The 17585-nt window shown below is 49.9% G+C and overlaps 1 protein-coding gene across 4 annotated transcripts in view; it reads left to right on the top strand.

Moving 5' to 3' along the window:
* The window catches only part of TPST2 (tyrosylprotein sulfotransferase 2), a 49056-nt gene that overhangs the window by 20564 nt on the left and 10907 nt on the right, over positions 1-17585 (top strand). For all 4 annotated transcript variants that reach the window (XR_005652593.1, XR_005652594.1, XM_039861859.1 and 1 more), the window contains exon 2: positions 15966-16871. Coding sequence is in view for 2 of the 4 variants with exons in the window: in XM_039861859.1 (XP_039717793.1) it covers positions 16030-16871 (842 nt within the window). In the remaining 2 variants the exon portion in view is untranslated. The remainder of the gene's footprint in view (positions 1-15965; positions 16872-17585) is intronic.

Raw genomic sequence — 17585 nt, 5'->3', positions numbered from 1 at the left:
ATTCAGAAGGATGCATGTGATCTGGAGCCCTTGGCATTGCTGACATTTGGGCCAAATGATTCTTTGGGGTAGAGGCTGACCTGGCCTTTGTAGTCCGTTGTTAAGCATCTGGCCTCCACTCATTAGATGACCCCTAGTTATGACAACCAAAACTCTCCAGACATTGCCAGTGTTTCCATGAGGAGCAAAATAGGCCTCAGTCAAGAACCACTGGTGTGATATGCTAGCATGTGGATGGAAGGAGGGAGGGATGGGTGTTGGAGAAGGCAGAAGAGAGGCCCTGTGTGACTTCCATTCAGATAGGTATTTGGCTGTAACCTCAGAAAGCCGGTGTGGGTGGCTCCTCCCCAAACTGATCAACAGTGGTTACCTCTTAGAAAAGATGGATGAGGACAAAATTGGAGATTTTCCTCCAAAGAGACTTAAGCCTTCTCTATTTTTTTATTTTTATTATTATTATTTTTAAAATTTATTATTATTATTATTATTTATGCTTACAGCACCTAGGTCGGTCTTCCTAGGTGGTTTCCCATCCAAGTACTAACCAGGCCCAACCCTGCTTAGCTTCCGAGATCAGACATTGGGCTTGTTCAGGGTGGCATGGCCCATAGACCATGGACCGTGGCTCCACTGGGACGTGAACCCAGGACCTTCTGTGTGTAAAGCAGACATGCTAACTGCTACACTATGGAACCACATCCTCTGTTTTTTTAAAATATGGAGATTGTGCTTGTGACTTGAGTAAGTCAATTTTAAAAACAGGGATAGTTAGTACAAAGACCCACTTCTAGAACTGTGAGGATTTAATGAGAGTACACACCTGAGGTGCTCGGCACAGTGCCTGGCACATAGTGGGAGCACAACCAAAAGAAAGCATCGTTGTTTTATTGTGTTGCATCCCTCTGGCAGCCCCTAAGCCTAGGGAAGCTATTAAGATCCTCTTTGCTTCTGGGCCAACTGGAACTCAGAGAGGGGGAGGGACTTTCTCAAGGTCACATAGCAAGGTAGGAGGAAACCAGTTTTCATAGCTCTGAAGTAGGGGCCATATCTCCTCTGCCACGCTGTGGCCTCTGCCGTGCATCTGGGTCTCCTGGTCATCATACCTGTGGACTGAGCCTGTGTGGGCTGCTTCAAGTCCCCTAGCTTGTGGATTGCTTGACATCCACCAGCCCAGCCGGCACCCAAGAAGTGGGCAAGGCTGGAAGTGGCAGGGTGTAGCCTGCAGAAGTTGTGCTGTGTTTTGGCCCAGCAGCTCTGGGAAGACTGCCAACGATGTGGAGCCTGGGATGGAGGACCTGGGCAGGGACAGTCCCTGTAGGTGGGCACTGACTACCAGCCCCGGACAGCTTCAGAATGCACTTTTCCTGCTCCAACACCTGCCATGGCTGCCTAGTGCCCAAGTCTAAATTTCCTTTCTGTGCCTGCTGGTTTAGCATTCGATGTCCTACAAGAGAGTCTCCACTGACATACCTAGATTCTAAATGCTAATGATAGTAATAATAATTATTATTATTATTATTATTAGAACACCTGCTGTTTGCAAGGCATTGTACTAAGTGCTTTACTTGCATTATCTTACTTAATTCTTACAACAGCCATATGACACTGCTTTAAGTCTGATTCTCATTTTACAAATAAGGGAGCTGATGCCCACAGAAGAGAAGTGACTTGCCGGAGGTCACATAGCCATGGCCCAGCCAAGATCTGCAGCCTGACTCCAGAGCCAGACTTTTAGTCAGGAGGCCAGCCTACCTAATCTTACTGGGAGAATGAACCAGCATGTTGCCAGCAGAGAAGAGCCCAGGTCTGAATGTCTGGAGAGCCAGGCCAGGCCTGGTTGTTCCATGACCTTGCTGTGTGACCTTGGCCAAACTCTCCTCTCTGGGCTTGCACCAGGCTTTCTCCAAGGCTGGCTCTGTGTTCCGGGATTCAAGGTCTCAAAATTATGTAAGAAACCTATAAATCACTCCAATTTTATTTTTCTCTTTCTTTATTTTGCATCACACCATTGGTATATATTTACTATAAAATAGAGAATTCAAGGTGGGGGAGGGAATAAATGAAGCTCCAGTTAGCCTTTAGGGCGTACCTTTCTGGAATATTTTTCCAACATAAATATTTACCAGAAGAGGATCAGATAACCCTATTTCACCTAACATCTTATCCCAGATGTCTCTCAGTAGTGAATCTTTTTTATAGTCGTATCCAGGTCTGTTATGGTTGTACTATGGATATTTAATTAGAACATCTAATTAGAGATGATGGTAAATAAATACCTGGCATTTACTGAAATCCTCCCCCTGCCGAGTCCTGCCCTGAGCACTTGACTTGGCAGCCATCCCAGCAACCCTCTGAGGCAGGCGGTTTAGCCCCATTTTACAGATGAGGAAACAGGCCATTGACGTTAACTGGCCCCAGGACTCATGGCTTGTCATTGGCAGAGTTGGATGTGGATGCATGCCCAGCCCCTCCTGAGCCCTTACCCATTGGCCACCGTGCTGTGTGCCTTACCTACCATGTTCTCATGAGGCCCTGTGCCTTTGAAGCGGATTAGCGAGCTGGGTGCTGGCCAATGAAGGAAGACCAATTAGGAGAAACCACCGTGGTCTGTGGTAGCTGGGTGTGCAGCCTTGGACAAAGAGAGGGTGAGTGTTGCTGCTGGAAACAGCCCCTCTTCCGGGGCAAGAGAGACACCTGCCTGCTGGAGTTTGCCAGAATATGTGCAGGATGAAATCCAGACTCTTAGCCAGACGGTTTTCCCAGCCTTCCAGAGTGTGAGTAGCTGAAGCCTCTCCTTTTGGATCCTGGGGGACTTTGGATGCAGTGCCTTTTATTCCTTAAGAGTTTCCAGGGTACCAGGCACCAGGCTACCCATTGTGGTTACCCTGAACTGTTGAGCCCTCTTGATAGCCTATGAAGTGGATCCCCTCTTCAGGTGGGGACATTGAGGCTCAGAGAGGATGAGAGCCTCGTCCAAAGTCGTCTTCGCAGCTCACGTCTCAGAGTTGGGAGTGTCAGGGCATCTTGGGCCACATATATTAGAGACTTAGCATGCGTCCAGGGCTCCTCTAAACATTTTGGATGTACTATTACCTTGTTCCCTCACAGCAGCCCGAGGAGGTGGGTGCTGTCATTGTCCTCATTTTACAGAAAAGGAAACTGAAACCTTTTGTATTTTTGTAAATGTTAACCATGAACTCCTCTTTTAGGTGAAATCCTACACAGGGCACCAAGTCAGGTGTCGAATCAAAGAAAGTTCTAGATACTGAAGTTGAGTGTGGGGCAGGGGAGGGAGATAGAGAGTTCAGCCTCTGGAAGTCAGTGGTGTGGAAACTGAGTCCCAGAGAGGGAAGAGACGTGTTCTGCTTGCACTGTGCTTTGGCAGCGCAGCAAGGATTGGAACCTGCTTTCCCCTTTTCCTGGGCTGGCCGGCCCCTCCCTCCCTTCAAAGGCCGCAGACTCGGCTACTAAACTTTATGTGGCAGAGATGTGTGGTTTGGATGAAAATAGGACTGGGGTATGCCCACTGGTTTTCAGGACAGCCAGGGGGAAGCCCAGAGGTTCCCAGAGGTGAGCTTTTGTGCCCCCTGGGGAGCTATTCATGTGTATCATCTTCCTTTAAACCCGTAGGGACCCATAGTGAGGTCTTTGAGTGGAAGAGCCTGTCACATAACAAGTCGGATGAAGCCAGCTCCACTTTAGACCCTGTGTTTTAGAGTTAGACCTCAATATGAATCCTGGCCTGGCTCCTACCAGCTGCATAGCTTCCCTGAGCCTCTGATTCCTCATCTGTAAAATGGAACATCATCATACCTTCCTCTCAGGGCAACTGAGAGCATTAGATGGTGCCATGCTCACAAGGTTTTTAGCTTTGTGCCAGCTGAGAGCAAGTGAGCATTCACCTATATCGTTACGTGACAATTCCCCAAGGACTGTCATAGTCTCCTCTCAACAGCCCTGTGAGAAGGGCTCCCCATATGTTCTATTTGAGAGATGAGGAAACCAAGGCCCAGAGAGGCTGAGTGTCTTGGCCAGAGCTGCCCAGACAGGGAGCAGCAGAGACGAACCTGGATCCGTGGCCCCCTGACTCCTGTCCCCTGCCTTTTCCCCAGCCTTGGTGCCTGCTTCAGTGGCTATGCCTTGACTGGGGAAAAGGAATGAAGTGGCCAGGGAGGTAAATACAGCCAGAGCTCAATAAATGCCCACTTCAAAGCAGAAGTTGCAGTTCTGGGGGGTCCCGAGCCCCCTGGCTCCTGGGTATAGTTGTGAACAGAACCATACATTGATTTGTGGTTTGTAGAAGCCCAGATTTGGCCTAGAGGGGCCCCAGGTAGCAGGGCCAAGATTAAGGTGTCTCAGGTGCAAAATTTAAGGGAGCACCAAAAAGCTCAGTAGTTAAGATAAATAACATTGCAATATAAATTTAAAAATAATCAAAACCAATGTATGAACTTTGAAAACATGCTAAACGAAAAAAGCTAGTCCATTTATATGAAATAGAAGAGGCAAATCCATAGAGACAAAGTAGATTAGTTGTTGTCAGGGGCGGGGAGGGATGGGAATGAGGAGATTGAGGGTGATGGCTAAAGGTCTTGGTTTCTCGTTGAGAGCAATGAAAACATTTTAAACATGATTATGATGGTGTACATATACTAAGAACTGTTGAAATGTACACTTTAGGTGAATTGTGTGATGCGCGAATTATATCTCAATAAAGCTATTACGAAAAAAAATCTAAATCAATACAAAAATATCCATGATGAACAATATAGCAAAATTTTAAATAAGGACAAGACCAGTATTACTGATTTTTCCTTCTGCCTCAGGCTCAGTGCAGCTTGGCACAGCACCATTATTTATCCTATCTATTTAACAATTTATTTTTTCGTTCATCATAGTATTTTGGCATTCATTTAAAACTACTGCATTAAAACATTATTGATCTCGATTACTGAGTTTTTTGGATATCCCCTTAAATTTTGCACTCAAGGACAGAGCCTCACTTCCTCACTCTGGTCCTGCCAGGCAAACCCCTTGCTCTCCATGGGGCGGCTAAGCTCTGCCTGCCACTCTCTTCCTTCCTCCTCCCAGCAGCATCTCCCCATCTGACAGATGAGGCCAGCAAGACCCACCCAAGAAAGGCTGTGAGTTGTTCACCGGGCATGAAGATCCCGTGGGAATCTCTTTCCATGTCACCTTCTCCTCCAGCCCGAACATCCGGCTCCTTTGCCTTTCTCCCTTCTCCTCTGCTCTCTCCTCTCCTTTGAGGTGGCTCCCTGAATCCTCCAGCAGCTCTCGCTTAGTCCCCAGCTCTCATCTTCTAAGCTGTCCTACACCAGAGAGAGCCTGTGTCCCCTCCCAGGCCCCAACCCAACCAGCACTCACAATGTCCCACTGCCCCCGGATAACCTCAGGCTCCTTACTTAGCGTTCAAAGCCCGGCACAGGCTGGCGCCTGTCGACCTCCCTTCCTTGTCCTCTTTCTTGCCTGCTGTTGCTGACTTCTAACTGGCAGATTTGGATCAGACAGACACATACTTCTCGAATCGCTGCAATGCATCAGCCACAGCCACTGCCCTTTTTCAATTAAGCCTCCATCTCACTTAATCCTCTCAGTAGCCTTGCTAGGAAGAATTGTTGGCCCCATTTGACAGATGAGGAAACTGAGGGCCGCAAAGAGGAGAAGACACTGCTAGGGGTCTGGAGCACAGGCAGGTACACACCCACGGCTCTGTCCACCCCCCCAAACATTTTCTCATCCACTGCTGGTGACTGAGATGCAGAGCCTTGTTCTGCTTCCTTTGTGGCCATGTGTACAGCGTCTGGGGCCAAGGTCACTTCACTCCAGCCCCTAATGTCCTCTACCCACTCTGACTTGAGTTCATGTCCAAGGTCATGTCCTGGCATGTGATGTCAATGTGAATGGACATCTTGATTCTTTCATAATGGTTCTGTTATCTCCTGTTTTTATTTTCTTAAATAAAACGAAACACCCAAATCATGCTCCAGAATATGCCATCAAACTTTCCCTGATACAAACCCCTGGCACTCTTGTCTTCGATAATGGAGAGAGGGAATGGGCAAGCATGGGGGCCCAGGCCCCTCCTGAGGCGGGAGTACAGCTCCTTAGGTCCCTGGAGCCATCGTCCATGGATAGCCCCCCAGGGACCCAGGAATTAGGACAGAAAAACGACATCTGATTTAATGACCCAATTTAATACTTCTTACCGGGGTCAATATAGGTGACAGATTGCAGCAGCTGGGCCCCAGTCACCAAGAGAAATCACATATATCTTTATATCACCTTTCAGCTGCTACAGATTTCTTATCACTCCATGCAAATTGTAGTCATTGTGATGCCCGCCCCTCATCTTGTTATTTATTGCTCTAATAAAGGAACATATGGGTTACTATATCACAGCATTTTTTATCAGTGTTCTTAGCCAGATTTTACTATAATTGATATCCTTTTAATCTTCTGCATTTTATTCCACTTAAAAACGCTCTTCTGGGAAGGGGCCCATAGGTTTCACCAGATGGCCAAAGGGTTCCACAGCATAAGAAGGGTCCAAGAACCAGTTAGGCTTGGGGTCAAGTCCTGACGCCTCCCTCCACTTCTGTGAGTGTAGGCAGCCGCCTCCCCTGTCTGTGTTTCTTATTGTGGCCTGGTCCAGGGGCAGCTTTCTGCCTCATGGAGGTTTTGGGAGGTCAGCAATGGTGCTGGATGCTTTCTGCAGTGATGTTTGGCCATTAGGTGTGGCGCTGAGCTGCTCTATCATGCCCTACGGGAGCTCCCACAGCCACCTGCACATCTGCCATCCTGGCATCCATCCCTCCTCTCTGTGCTTTGTCTGCCTCTCCTGTGTGTGTTGCTCTGACACCCCTTACAGGCAGGCCTGTGGCACCTAAGAAATAATAGTATGTAATCGTAGCTAGTGTCACTAAGCTCACCCCGTGCCAGCCTCACAACAACTATCCAGGTAGGTTCTGTCTGCATTTTTATTCCGGAGCTGAGGCGAATGAGGCCAAGAGAGAAGTCGCTGGCTCAAGGTCACACAGCTGGAGAGTGGCGGAGGCCCAGATTGCCCCTGCGTCTGTCCAGCTCTTGACCCCAACACTCTATGAGCATTGCATTCCCCTTACCTGGTCTGGGTGGTTGCCCAGGAAATAGTCCTCGAATGCTGAAATCAGTGCCCCAGACAGTATTTCCCAGAGCAGGGGGAGGAGACCACACTTGTTCATGCGGATCCCTGGGCTCCATCTCATAACTTCCAAACTGGAATATCCGGGGCCAGGATCCTGGAATATGTCTTTTAACAATTTCAGGAAATTCTGATGCACTTGGAAGTTCAAGAACATCTTAAAGGGAAGAAAGAACATTGATACAGTAACAAGGCTCTGTTCTGAGTGCTGCATATCAGTTCATCTAGTTAATCCTCACTACTGCTGTCCGCATTCCCATTTCACAGACGAGGAAACCGAGGCACAGAGAAGTAGGTGACACCTCCCTTCTCCCCCAGGGCTGTATTGCTAGCTATCAGCAGAACCAGAACTAGAAGCTAGATGCGTGGACTCCTACTCTAGTGCTTATTCCTTCATGTTTAGCAGTTTCTTGGCAGAGGAATGGAGACAGAGTCCTGTGTAGGGGGAGGGGCAATGCAGGTGCAGGAAGCCCCAACTCTCAAAAGGTCACTCTGGGCCTTTCCTGTTTAATTGTTTACCCGGCAGGAGCCCCATGTGTTCTCAAGCAGGAAGCCCAAAGCAGGGGCTGTGCCAGGTGCTAGGGGCAAGGCTGGGAGACAGGGCCCTGGAACTGGAGCTGGTTACTGCCCTGAGCAGCTACATAACCTTGGACAAATAGCATCCCCATCTGTGCATTAGGAAGGGTAAGGATTTGGGGGCCTGGTTAAGAGCTTGGGTTCTGGTATCAGACAGACCTGGGTTCCAGTTCAGGCTCAGCCAGCTGTGTGACCTTGGGCTAAGCACTTCACCTCTCTGAGCCTCAGCTATCAAATGGAGCTAATAATAGTGCCTGCCACCTAGGGTTGTTATTAGAGGCAAAACGTACATTAAAGTGCCAGGCACACACAAGTCTCTTTCTTTAAGTCTTTATTTGACGGTAGAGCAGATATAGATGCTGCTTTTTTTAAGTAAAAAAATCAACTCTTGATTTTTTTTTTCCCGAGTTGTATATTTTTCTCTCACCCACCAAAGGCTGGACACGAATCCTTCTACTGACCCTTCCAAGATGGGGCCCAGAACCAAAATATATGCTGGGCTTCACCACAGCTCATTGTATTTGCATTTCATGGACTTATCTTTTCATCACACAGGCCAGGGGGTTTGGCAGACTATGGCCTGCGGGACAATAGATAGTAGTAGTCTTTTCTTGGAACTCGGCCACACACATTTGTGTGTTGCTAAGGGCTGCTGTCATGCTACAAAGGCAGAGTGGAATATCTGCATCAGAGACCACTGACCACAAGACAACGTCACAGGCTTTCTGGCCCTGTATAGAAGTAATGCGCTGATGCACCTTACCAGGCCACTCGTTTCTCAGGTTGTGTGCCCCTCCAGTGTCCATCCCTGTGCTGTGTGATGACAGTGATCCTAATATTCGGTGCTGACATTTCTGGAGGTTGACTCCATGCCAGGCCCAATAGAAGTTATGGAGTTCCTCATGATTCCATGATTCTTTCCTCCAGGTGTTATTCTCATTTCTCAGATGAAAACACGAAAGCATAGAGAGCTGTCCCAGACTGACCCGGGACACAGACTCTGAGTGGGGGAGCTGGGATGTGACCTTGGGCCTCATTACCTGCCACCCCCAGCTTTTGCCTAACAGTGCTGAGCTGGGCTTCTGAACAGGAGGTGGGGCAGCATGGGGGTCGGGTGCTGCCTTGGTTGATTTAGGTAAAAAATGCAAAGCAAGTCAGAAGAGAGAGATCCTGGTTCTAGGAACATGGGCTACGGAGAGAGAGGTGGAGGAAGACTCAGATTTTCCTCCTGGCTCCCTACTTACCAGCTGTGTGGCCTTGGGCAGGTGATCCCACCTCTCTGAGCCTCAGTAAATAGATGGTTAATTAAGGGAGAGTGAAATAGGGTAATGGCGGGAAGTGGAGGCGGGGTGAAGACAAAATTCAGTGATGTGTGCAAAATCCTTAGCTCAGTGCCTCACATATAATAGTGCTCAATAAGTCAGAGCTCATTTTTAAGGCAGCGTGCTGGCCTGACTTCTCTTCATCCCTTCTGAGCTATTCCATGCACTTTAATGCTCAAGCTGCGTCCAGAACCATGGAATTATTTTTCTCTTGCCCTATGGACTGTGGCAGGGTTTTCTTGGCTGGCTTCCTGCTGGAATGGGTCAGAGGCATCTGTTCCCTAGGGGCCCTTCCAAAGAGAGCCTTGGTCTCCCCAACTCAGCACTGGAGGGTTGGGGCTAGGGTTGGTGAGGTCAGCAGGGGGCCATGGCAACGGAATGTTTGGGAGCTGGTTCTCACTGGGAGGGCTTGCAGGGCTGATGGCTGAGCTCCAGCACATGGGCACTGGGCACCCCTCCAAGGCCACTCTGTAAGTGCAGTGACCTGCCACCTTAGCTGGCAGTGTGTCCTCCAGCACCCCTCCCTTGTCTTGGGAACCTTGGATCTCCTGAGCTTGGAGCAATGCTGAGTTAGAAAGTTCAAACGAATTTGAACTCAAATCAGTGTGGTCTCAGTATAAATGTCACCTCTTTCTATGACCCCCCCCTCTGGCATGGTTCCCCTTCCCACCATGGGCATTTCCTTCCATGTATCTATTACAGATATAATTACTGTCTCATATGCTTATTTCCTTGCTCCCCACTAGAATTTCGCTCCATGAGGGCAGGGGCCTTTGTCTACTATCCCTGGTGTGTTGCAGCATCTTGATCAGTACCGAGCACATAGTAGGTGCTCAGTAAACATTTGCGGAATGAATGAATCTGGGTCTAAAGAGATCTCAAAGACTGATCAGCCCTCTCCCCCACCCCTCCCTTCCAGTGGTCGTTCAGAGCAGCCAACTGGGCAATGGAAAGAATGAGCAAAGCCTCCTCCCATCTCTTCCTGCTGCCCCCATTTTACGAGCCGCCATGACACAATGCGCAGGACGTCATCTTGGGACAGAGCCAGATTTGGAAACTGGCTTTTCTTCTTACGAGTTGTGGGCTTCTGCTAACTACTTCAACTCTCAGAGCTCCAATCTCCTTATTATCAGATGGAGATAAACATCCCCACCTTGAAAGTTTCTACTGAGGATGAAATTAGAAAACGAAAGCCAATATGTAAATAGCCCTCACTGTGTGCCAGGTGCTTTCTGACATGCTCAGACTTATTGACACCTTCCAGTTCTTCTATGAGGCTAGTTCCTTGTTCACAATGGCCACATTTCAAGGGTCCAGGTGCCACATGCGCGCCTTCTGTGAGGCAGTATCAATCATTCTCATTTTATAGACGAGGAAACTGAGGCTCAGAGAGAGTAAGTGACTTGTTAAGGTCACACAGCCAGTAGCTGGTGGAGCTAGGATTTGAGCCCAAGCAGTCTGGCCCCCTACTATTCCTGCCATATAAAATTTTTAAAAAATACTAGTTGTTTGATGATCACATAGAAAGACAATACAACAATACCACGAAAGTATGTTTTTAGGAGAAAGATGTTATCACCTGCCACCAGAATACCACCCCTGGTGGCATTTTGAGTCTTTTTCCTTCTTGTCTTTTTTTTTTTGGTTTGCATTTGCTGGTTGGTTTGGTTGATTTGGTGTTCACTTTTTTGGTAAAGTTTTGCTTACCCGGCACCCACATGGGTCCTTGTCATCCATAAATTAGAGAGCCAGGGCCCTCGCCCTCCTCACCAGAGGATAAAACGAAGTAGGGCATGGAAAGCCCTCGGCCTGGTGTTAAATACACAGTGGTGAATAATAAATGCTGATATTCCTCCTATAAGAAAAGGAGGGCTCTTTCGTCCCCACCCCCATGCTTCCCATTTGTCTTCTGAGTCAGCACTGTCCAACAGAATGTACAAATGATGGGACCATTCTAGGCCAGGAGTCCACAAACTGTAAATGTCCAGATAGTAAATATTGCAGCCCATAGGGTTTTTGTTGCTGCTTTTCTTCCCTTCCTCTCCCGCTTCTGTCCTCCCCCTCATTCTCCTCTCCTTCTCTTAAAAAAAAAATATAAAAGCCATTCTCAGCTGGCAGGCCGGACGAAAGCAGGCCAAGGGCCAGTTTGCCCACCCCATTCTAGATCTGCACTGTTCAGTACAGTGGCTACTGGCCACCATATGACTGGACACTTGAAACGTGGCCAGTGCAAATGAGGGGGTGAATTTTAAATTTTCTTTAATTTTACTTTAAATTTAAATACCTACGAGTGGCTAGTGCTTCACTTGGGACACGAAGTCCTAAGTTACTGAAGGCTCTGACAGCCCTGTCCCTTTGCTCTGAAAGGCTGAGCTCTCTGGCATTTCAAGGGCCACTTGAGGGAAGCTGGGCCCAAGCCATCTTGCCTCTGGAAGAGCTTCAAGTGCCTGGTCCTTAATTGTTCTTATTTGTTCCAAGAGGCAGGCCTCCCATCATTGGCCACCCATGCCCCAGGAGTGACAGGCCTGTGTATTCTGTAGTTTGGGGGCGGGGTAGGGGGCTGGTTGCTGTGGTAACACCTGGAAACCCTTTACCATCTGGATTTAGATGTACTAATTGGACTGGTATTTCAGGGATCAAAAAAAAAACAAAACAAAACAAAAAACAAGCAAACTGGGTAGAAGTGAGGAGTCAGGGACTAGGAAGGAAGAGAGGACAGAGAAATGTAGCAACAGCCTGTACCCAGCTCATTCTCATCATGGCACAAATAAAATAACAGCTGAGGTTTTTGAGTACTTGCTATTATCTTGTCAAAACCTTTCAACAGCCCATTTTACAGAATGGGAAAACTGAGGCTCAGAGGGGTGACAGTCTGTGTAGTCAGCAGGTCATCTAAGAACTGTGTTCTTAACCAGCCTGCCTCCTGGAATGGGACCAAGGGGGGACCAAGGTCGAGCCTTACGCTCAAAATGTGATTCTGCTAAGTGAGTTCCCCTTATGGGCCTCAAGTGCCCCATCAGTAAAATGGGTTGGCAGAGACCCAAGGGCTCCACAAGGCCACAGTGCCTTAGCTCAGATCTCAGCTCATGCCTCTCTGCCTGAGAAGTGGGCCAGTTCATTCCCTGTAGGACCATTTGAGTTCAGACCCCAGCTGTAACATCTTGGGCTGAGATGGTCTCCCCCTGTAGTACAGCTTGTCTTCCAGAGTACTTTCCCCCCAAATCACTATTTCTTGCCCTTGGGGAGCCTGACATCCTCCTCTGCCCATCTGAGAGGGCCCAGCCCCTCTCTATAGCACCCACCCATCTCCTCTGCTCTGCAGGGTTCAGCCAGTGGACAGCCTTGGCAAGTGGTCTCTAGGGGTAGAGCCCAGGGATGAGAGTACCCAGTGAAGTTAAGTGCAGCCCAAAGGGCCCCAGAGTCTCGGCTCCTCCTGAGACAGCCCTAGGCACAGCCACCTGCACACCCCCAGCCTCCATTATTGGGCAGCTGAGCAAACACGCCCCCCACCCCCACCCCGTGCAGCATTCTCTCTTAGAAATCTGGTGCTAGACAGAGTTGGATCCCAGCAGCAGAGGGAGGGCAGGCCTGTGCTCCTCCATGTCTCTTAGGAAGCTGATTCTCCTGGTGATCAAATAGAGAAGGCCGAGTCCCAGAGCGGGCAGGGTCTTACCCAGAGTTGCTGAGCAGATTCAAGGCCACAATCCAAACCGTCTGCGTCCTATTTTACCAGTGCTAGTGCTTTTGATGTGCTTACTCTGCTCACTCAGCACTTCACACAAGTTCCTGAACCTCATAATAACTCTCTGAGAAAAGGTTATTATTATCCCTTTTTATTTTCGGAGGAGAACATAGAAGCTCCGAATGGTGAAGTCCCTTGTCCAGATCACCAGCTGGCAAGTGTCAAAGGCGGGATTTGAACCTGGGCTTTCAGGGCTCCAAGTCCGAGGCTCTTACCCATCCTTCTCACTGCCAGGATGTCAGGACACCTCCCTTGACAGGGTCCAACAGGGTGGTGGGATGGAGGGCAGGCCCAGGTTCCTGGGCTGGGCTCTGTGGCCCCTCCTAGAGTGGCTCTGGGTCCCTGGCTCTAAGTGGTCAGGAAGCTGCCTTCTGCTTTGTGGGTTCTCAGCTGCTTTCTCTCTGCCAAGTCACCCTGCTTTTGCTTCTCAAGCCATCCTTCAGATCTTGCCAGCAGCCGGTTTCTGGGGAGAGGTTCTCTAGCTATTTTCCACTGTTCAGAGAGGCCAGTGACCCCAGGAGACTCATCTTTGCCAATCACTTCTAGAACCCTCCCAGCAGCCCTTTGAGGTCAGTGGACCCACCTTTCTTTGCAGCTGAGGAAACTGTGGCTTAGCTGGAGGAAGTGACTCTCCCAAAGCCACATGGCCAGGAAATGCCATGGCCTCTCAGCAGTTTCAACCCCAGGCCCAAGACTGTTGTGTTCCCTTGGCTCTGGTGTTTATTTTCCACTTGCTGCGGACTAAGGAGTCCCGGGGAGCCCAGTCCCTTATGGGTGTATTGGTCCAGCTGCAAACCAGGTCCTTTGGTTGTTTTGGCTGCACCGCATGTCTGAAAAGGAATGCTGTCTTCACACTTCCTTCCCTCCAGGCCCTTTACTGTTCCCTAGGCCGCTGGCAGCTCCCAAGTCACGTGGGTTCTTTCCTACCTGTGCCTTGGTACTGGCTGCTCCCTTTGCCAGGAACACCTTTCTCTCTCCTCTACCTGGCTATTCCAAACTCCACCTCTCCACTGTTAGAACTCGGGACGAGGGCTGCCTTCTGTAGGAAGTCTTCCCTCACCTATTCAATAGAACCCATCACTCCCTTCCAGGTGTGGGTTCACAGTGTGCATGGACGTGGGGGCTGAGGCTGTATCTTTTAGCTCCACAGTCCAACTCCCAGCAACAGTAGGTGCTCATTAAATGTTAGAATAAATGAATAGCCAGTCATCGTGGTCGAAATCTTTTAAATGCTCCCCACCTGCCGGGTGCGTTCTTAAGTTCTTAAGAGGGTCATTTAATGTTCATGATTAACCTTTAATGTTGACACTCATCAACCCATTTTACAGATGGGGCTCAGAGAAGTGAAGTCTGTTGCCCAAGCTCACACAGCCACACAGGAAGTGGCAGAGTTGGGATTCAAACCAAGCCTACCTTACTCTCTGAAGGCCCAGAGACCTCAAGCCCTTTGATTCTGGAAGATGAGAGAGGAAGCGAAGTCTCAGAAACAGAGCAACGGCAAGGCAGAGAAGGGCTGGGGTGGTTAGAGGTTGGCTGAGTGTCCGTCCGGTGTCTGAGTCTGCATTTTCTGTATTGGACAACAGTTGTAAAATTGAAAGGCCTTAAGGATAAACTGGGGAGGAGGGCAGATCTGTCATTTGAGGTGACCAGAGAAGCGGGTAGCTGAGCTGGGTGGGCCCTACTTTTCAAACAAGTTCTTATCTATAGAATTGCCACTGAAGTCTGATCATCTCTATTAGCAGTGCCTGGGAGGGTTGAGAGCATAGGCTCAGGGTCATAATTCATGTCCTAAGTCATCCCTTCCCTCTGTCACCCCCATAGTCTCAGCATCCCTGAGGTTTCCTGGGACACCAGCGGGAGACTCCAGACTGACCTCCCTACCTCTGTTCTCTCTCCTACAGGCCCTCTCTCCAGGGGCTGCCCTTAGAGTAAGTCCGTTTCCTTCCCCTGTCCCCTTGCCTTGCAGCCATCTGCCTCCTGTCTTCCGCTCCCTCCCCTCCAGCCCCAGCAGTCTCCTCTCAGGTTCCCGAACACTCCACACCCTCCGCCATCTCGGATCTTTGCACTCTCTGTTCCCTCTGCCTCGAGCACCCTTCCCACACATCTTCACATGGCCAGCTCCTTCTCATTTAGGTCTTGGCTTGGATGTCACCTCCTCCAAGATGCCCTCTCTGCTTGGTCCCTCCCACAGTGTGCAGCTCATTTCTATGCAGGTTGTTACCACAGCCTGGCAATAGCATGTATACCGTTTGCATCCCCGACTAGGACATAAGCTCCTTGAGGCCAGAGGCCTGGCTGTCTCATGTCCCCAGCCCTGAGCACAGTGTCTGGCACCTTTTCGTGTTTCATAAGTATTTAATGAATGAAGATGGAATGAATGGATGGGGATTTGAGAAGAAACCCAGACCACGATATTCTGCACCTTCTCCTGAAAAACAGCTCCTACAGCTGCAGAGTGTGGTCATTCAGAGCAGACTCCAGAGCTGGCTGGCTGGGATCTGATTCTAGGACTCTGACTTGGCTGCTTTCCAGTCAAGTGCCTGTGAGCAACCTCACCACGCATCAGTTTCCTCCTCTCTCGTAGCACTTTCTCCGTACCAGGCCCTGCTCATTTAACCAAGACATAGTCCATAAATGTTTATTGAGCACCTAGCAGGTGCCAGGCACTGTGCTAGGAGCTGGGGAGACAGCCGTGAACAAAACAAGCCAAAACTGTGTCCTTGCGAAATGATGCGCTGCTGGAGTCTGACGTTCTAGTGCATTATTATTGTCCACATTTTGATAATCAGTTTAAAAATAATTACTACTCTGTCCATTGATCAGATGAGGAAACTGAGGCACTGAGAGATGAAGGAACTGAGCAAGATCCCACAGCTAGGAAATGGCGAAAAGAGATTTGAACCTAGGTCGTCTGGCTCCAGCATCCTCTGGGGTGATAATGGCACCTACCCTGAAGGTGGTTGGAAGATCTCATGTGTTAAGATAGATGAAGTGCCCGGTTTGGTGAGCGAGTTCTCTGCTGTGACTGTCTGCATCCTCACGTTTGCTGTCATTGGGGTCTGTATGGTAAAGGGCTCGCAGCTCACAGACCTCCCTGACCACGTGTACCCTTCTCTCTCCTCAGATGTGAGCCTGGCGGGCCTCCCATTGACCTGTCGCTGAAGCAGGCCCCCCACCCCAGGCCCACTATGCGCCTGTCGGTGCGGAGGGCGCTGCTGGCAGCCGGCTGTGCCCTGGCCCTGGTACTGGCGGTTCAGCTGGGGCAGCAGGTGCTGGAGTGCCGGGCGGTGCTGGAGGGTCCGCGGAGCCCCCGGTGGGCCATGCGACCAGAGCAGGAGGACTTGGTGATGACGGGCATGGACCACGTGGAGTACCGTTATGGCAAGGCCATGCCACTCATCTTCGTGGGTGGCGTGCCCCGCAGCGGCACCACACTGATGCGTGCCATGCTGGATGCCCACCCTGAGGTGCGCTGTGGCGAGGAGACCCGCATCATCCCCCGCGTGCTGGCTATGCGCCAGGCCTGGTCCAAGTCGGGCCGTGAGAAGCTGCGGCTGGACGAGGCCGGCGTGACAGATGAGGTGCTAGACGCCGCCATGCAGGCCTTCATCCTGGAGGTGATCGCCAAGCACGGAGAGCCTGCTCGTGTGCTCTGCAACAAGGACCCCTTCACCCTCAAGTCCTCAGTCTACCTGTCACGCCTATTCCCTAACTCCAAGTTCCTGCTGATGGTACGGGACGGCCGGGCCTCTGTGCACTCTATGATCACACGCAAGGTCACCATTGCAGGCTTCGACCTCAGCAGCTACCGTGACTGCCTCACCAAGTGGAACAAGGCCATCGAGGTGATGTACGCCCAGTGTATGGAGGTGGGCAAGGACAAGTGCCTGCCTGTGTACTACGAGCAGCTGGTGCTGCACCCCAGGCGTTCCCTCAAGCTCATTCTCGACTTCCTTGGCATCGCCTGGAGCGATGCTGTCCTGCACCATGAGGACCTCATTGGCAAGCCTGGTGGCGTCTCCCTGTCCAAGTGAGTGGAGCCCCCGATGCTCCACCCACACCCCTAGTCCTAGAGTCGGAGGCACTAGGGGGGAAGATGGTGTCTGCCTCTCTGAGCTGTGTGGCCTTAGCCAAGTCACTATGCCTCTCTGAGTCTCAGCTGCCTCTGTTGTAATGGAGAAGATCTGAGAAAGGGACTGGTCAGGAGCAGGGCCTTGAACCGGATATCCCAACTCATAGTTCTGTGGCATTGAGCAAATCACTTATACCTCTCTGTGGCTCATCTTCATTATCCAAAAATAGGGGGGCAATTGCTTTTTTCTGACAGAATCAGCAAACTTTGAATATGCTTCGTAGCAAGGCTGTAGTGGGTACAGGTTAAGAACATGAATTCTGGAACCAGGCTGTCTGGGTTCAAATCCCAGCTCTGCAACTTCCTAGCTGTGTGACCTTGAGCAAGTGGCTCAACCTCTCAGTGCCTGCATTTCCTCATCTGTAACATGGGGCTATGATCCATCTACCTTATAAGTAGATACCTATCAGCATCAAATAGGGTAATACATGTTAGGGGCTACTATTACTATTATTATTGTTATCATTGTTGGTGTTGATATTGCTTTTATTGGAATACTCATCATCCTCAACCTCACTACCATTTAATGAGCGCCTGCTCTGTGGCAAGCACTGAGTTAAGTCCCCAACAAACATCATTCCTTTAATCACCACAGCAACCCGAAGACACAGG

The sequence above is a fragment of the Pteropus medius genome, unplaced genomic scaffold (genome assembly GCF_902729225.1).
Source record: "Pteropus medius unplaced genomic scaffold, Ma_sr-lr_union100, whole genome shotgun sequence".
NCBI lineage: Eukaryota > Metazoa > Chordata > Mammalia > Chiroptera > Pteropodidae > Pteropus > Pteropus medius.
Note: the sequence above shows the minus strand (reverse complement) of the source record. Positions and strands in the feature narration are given on the sequence as shown.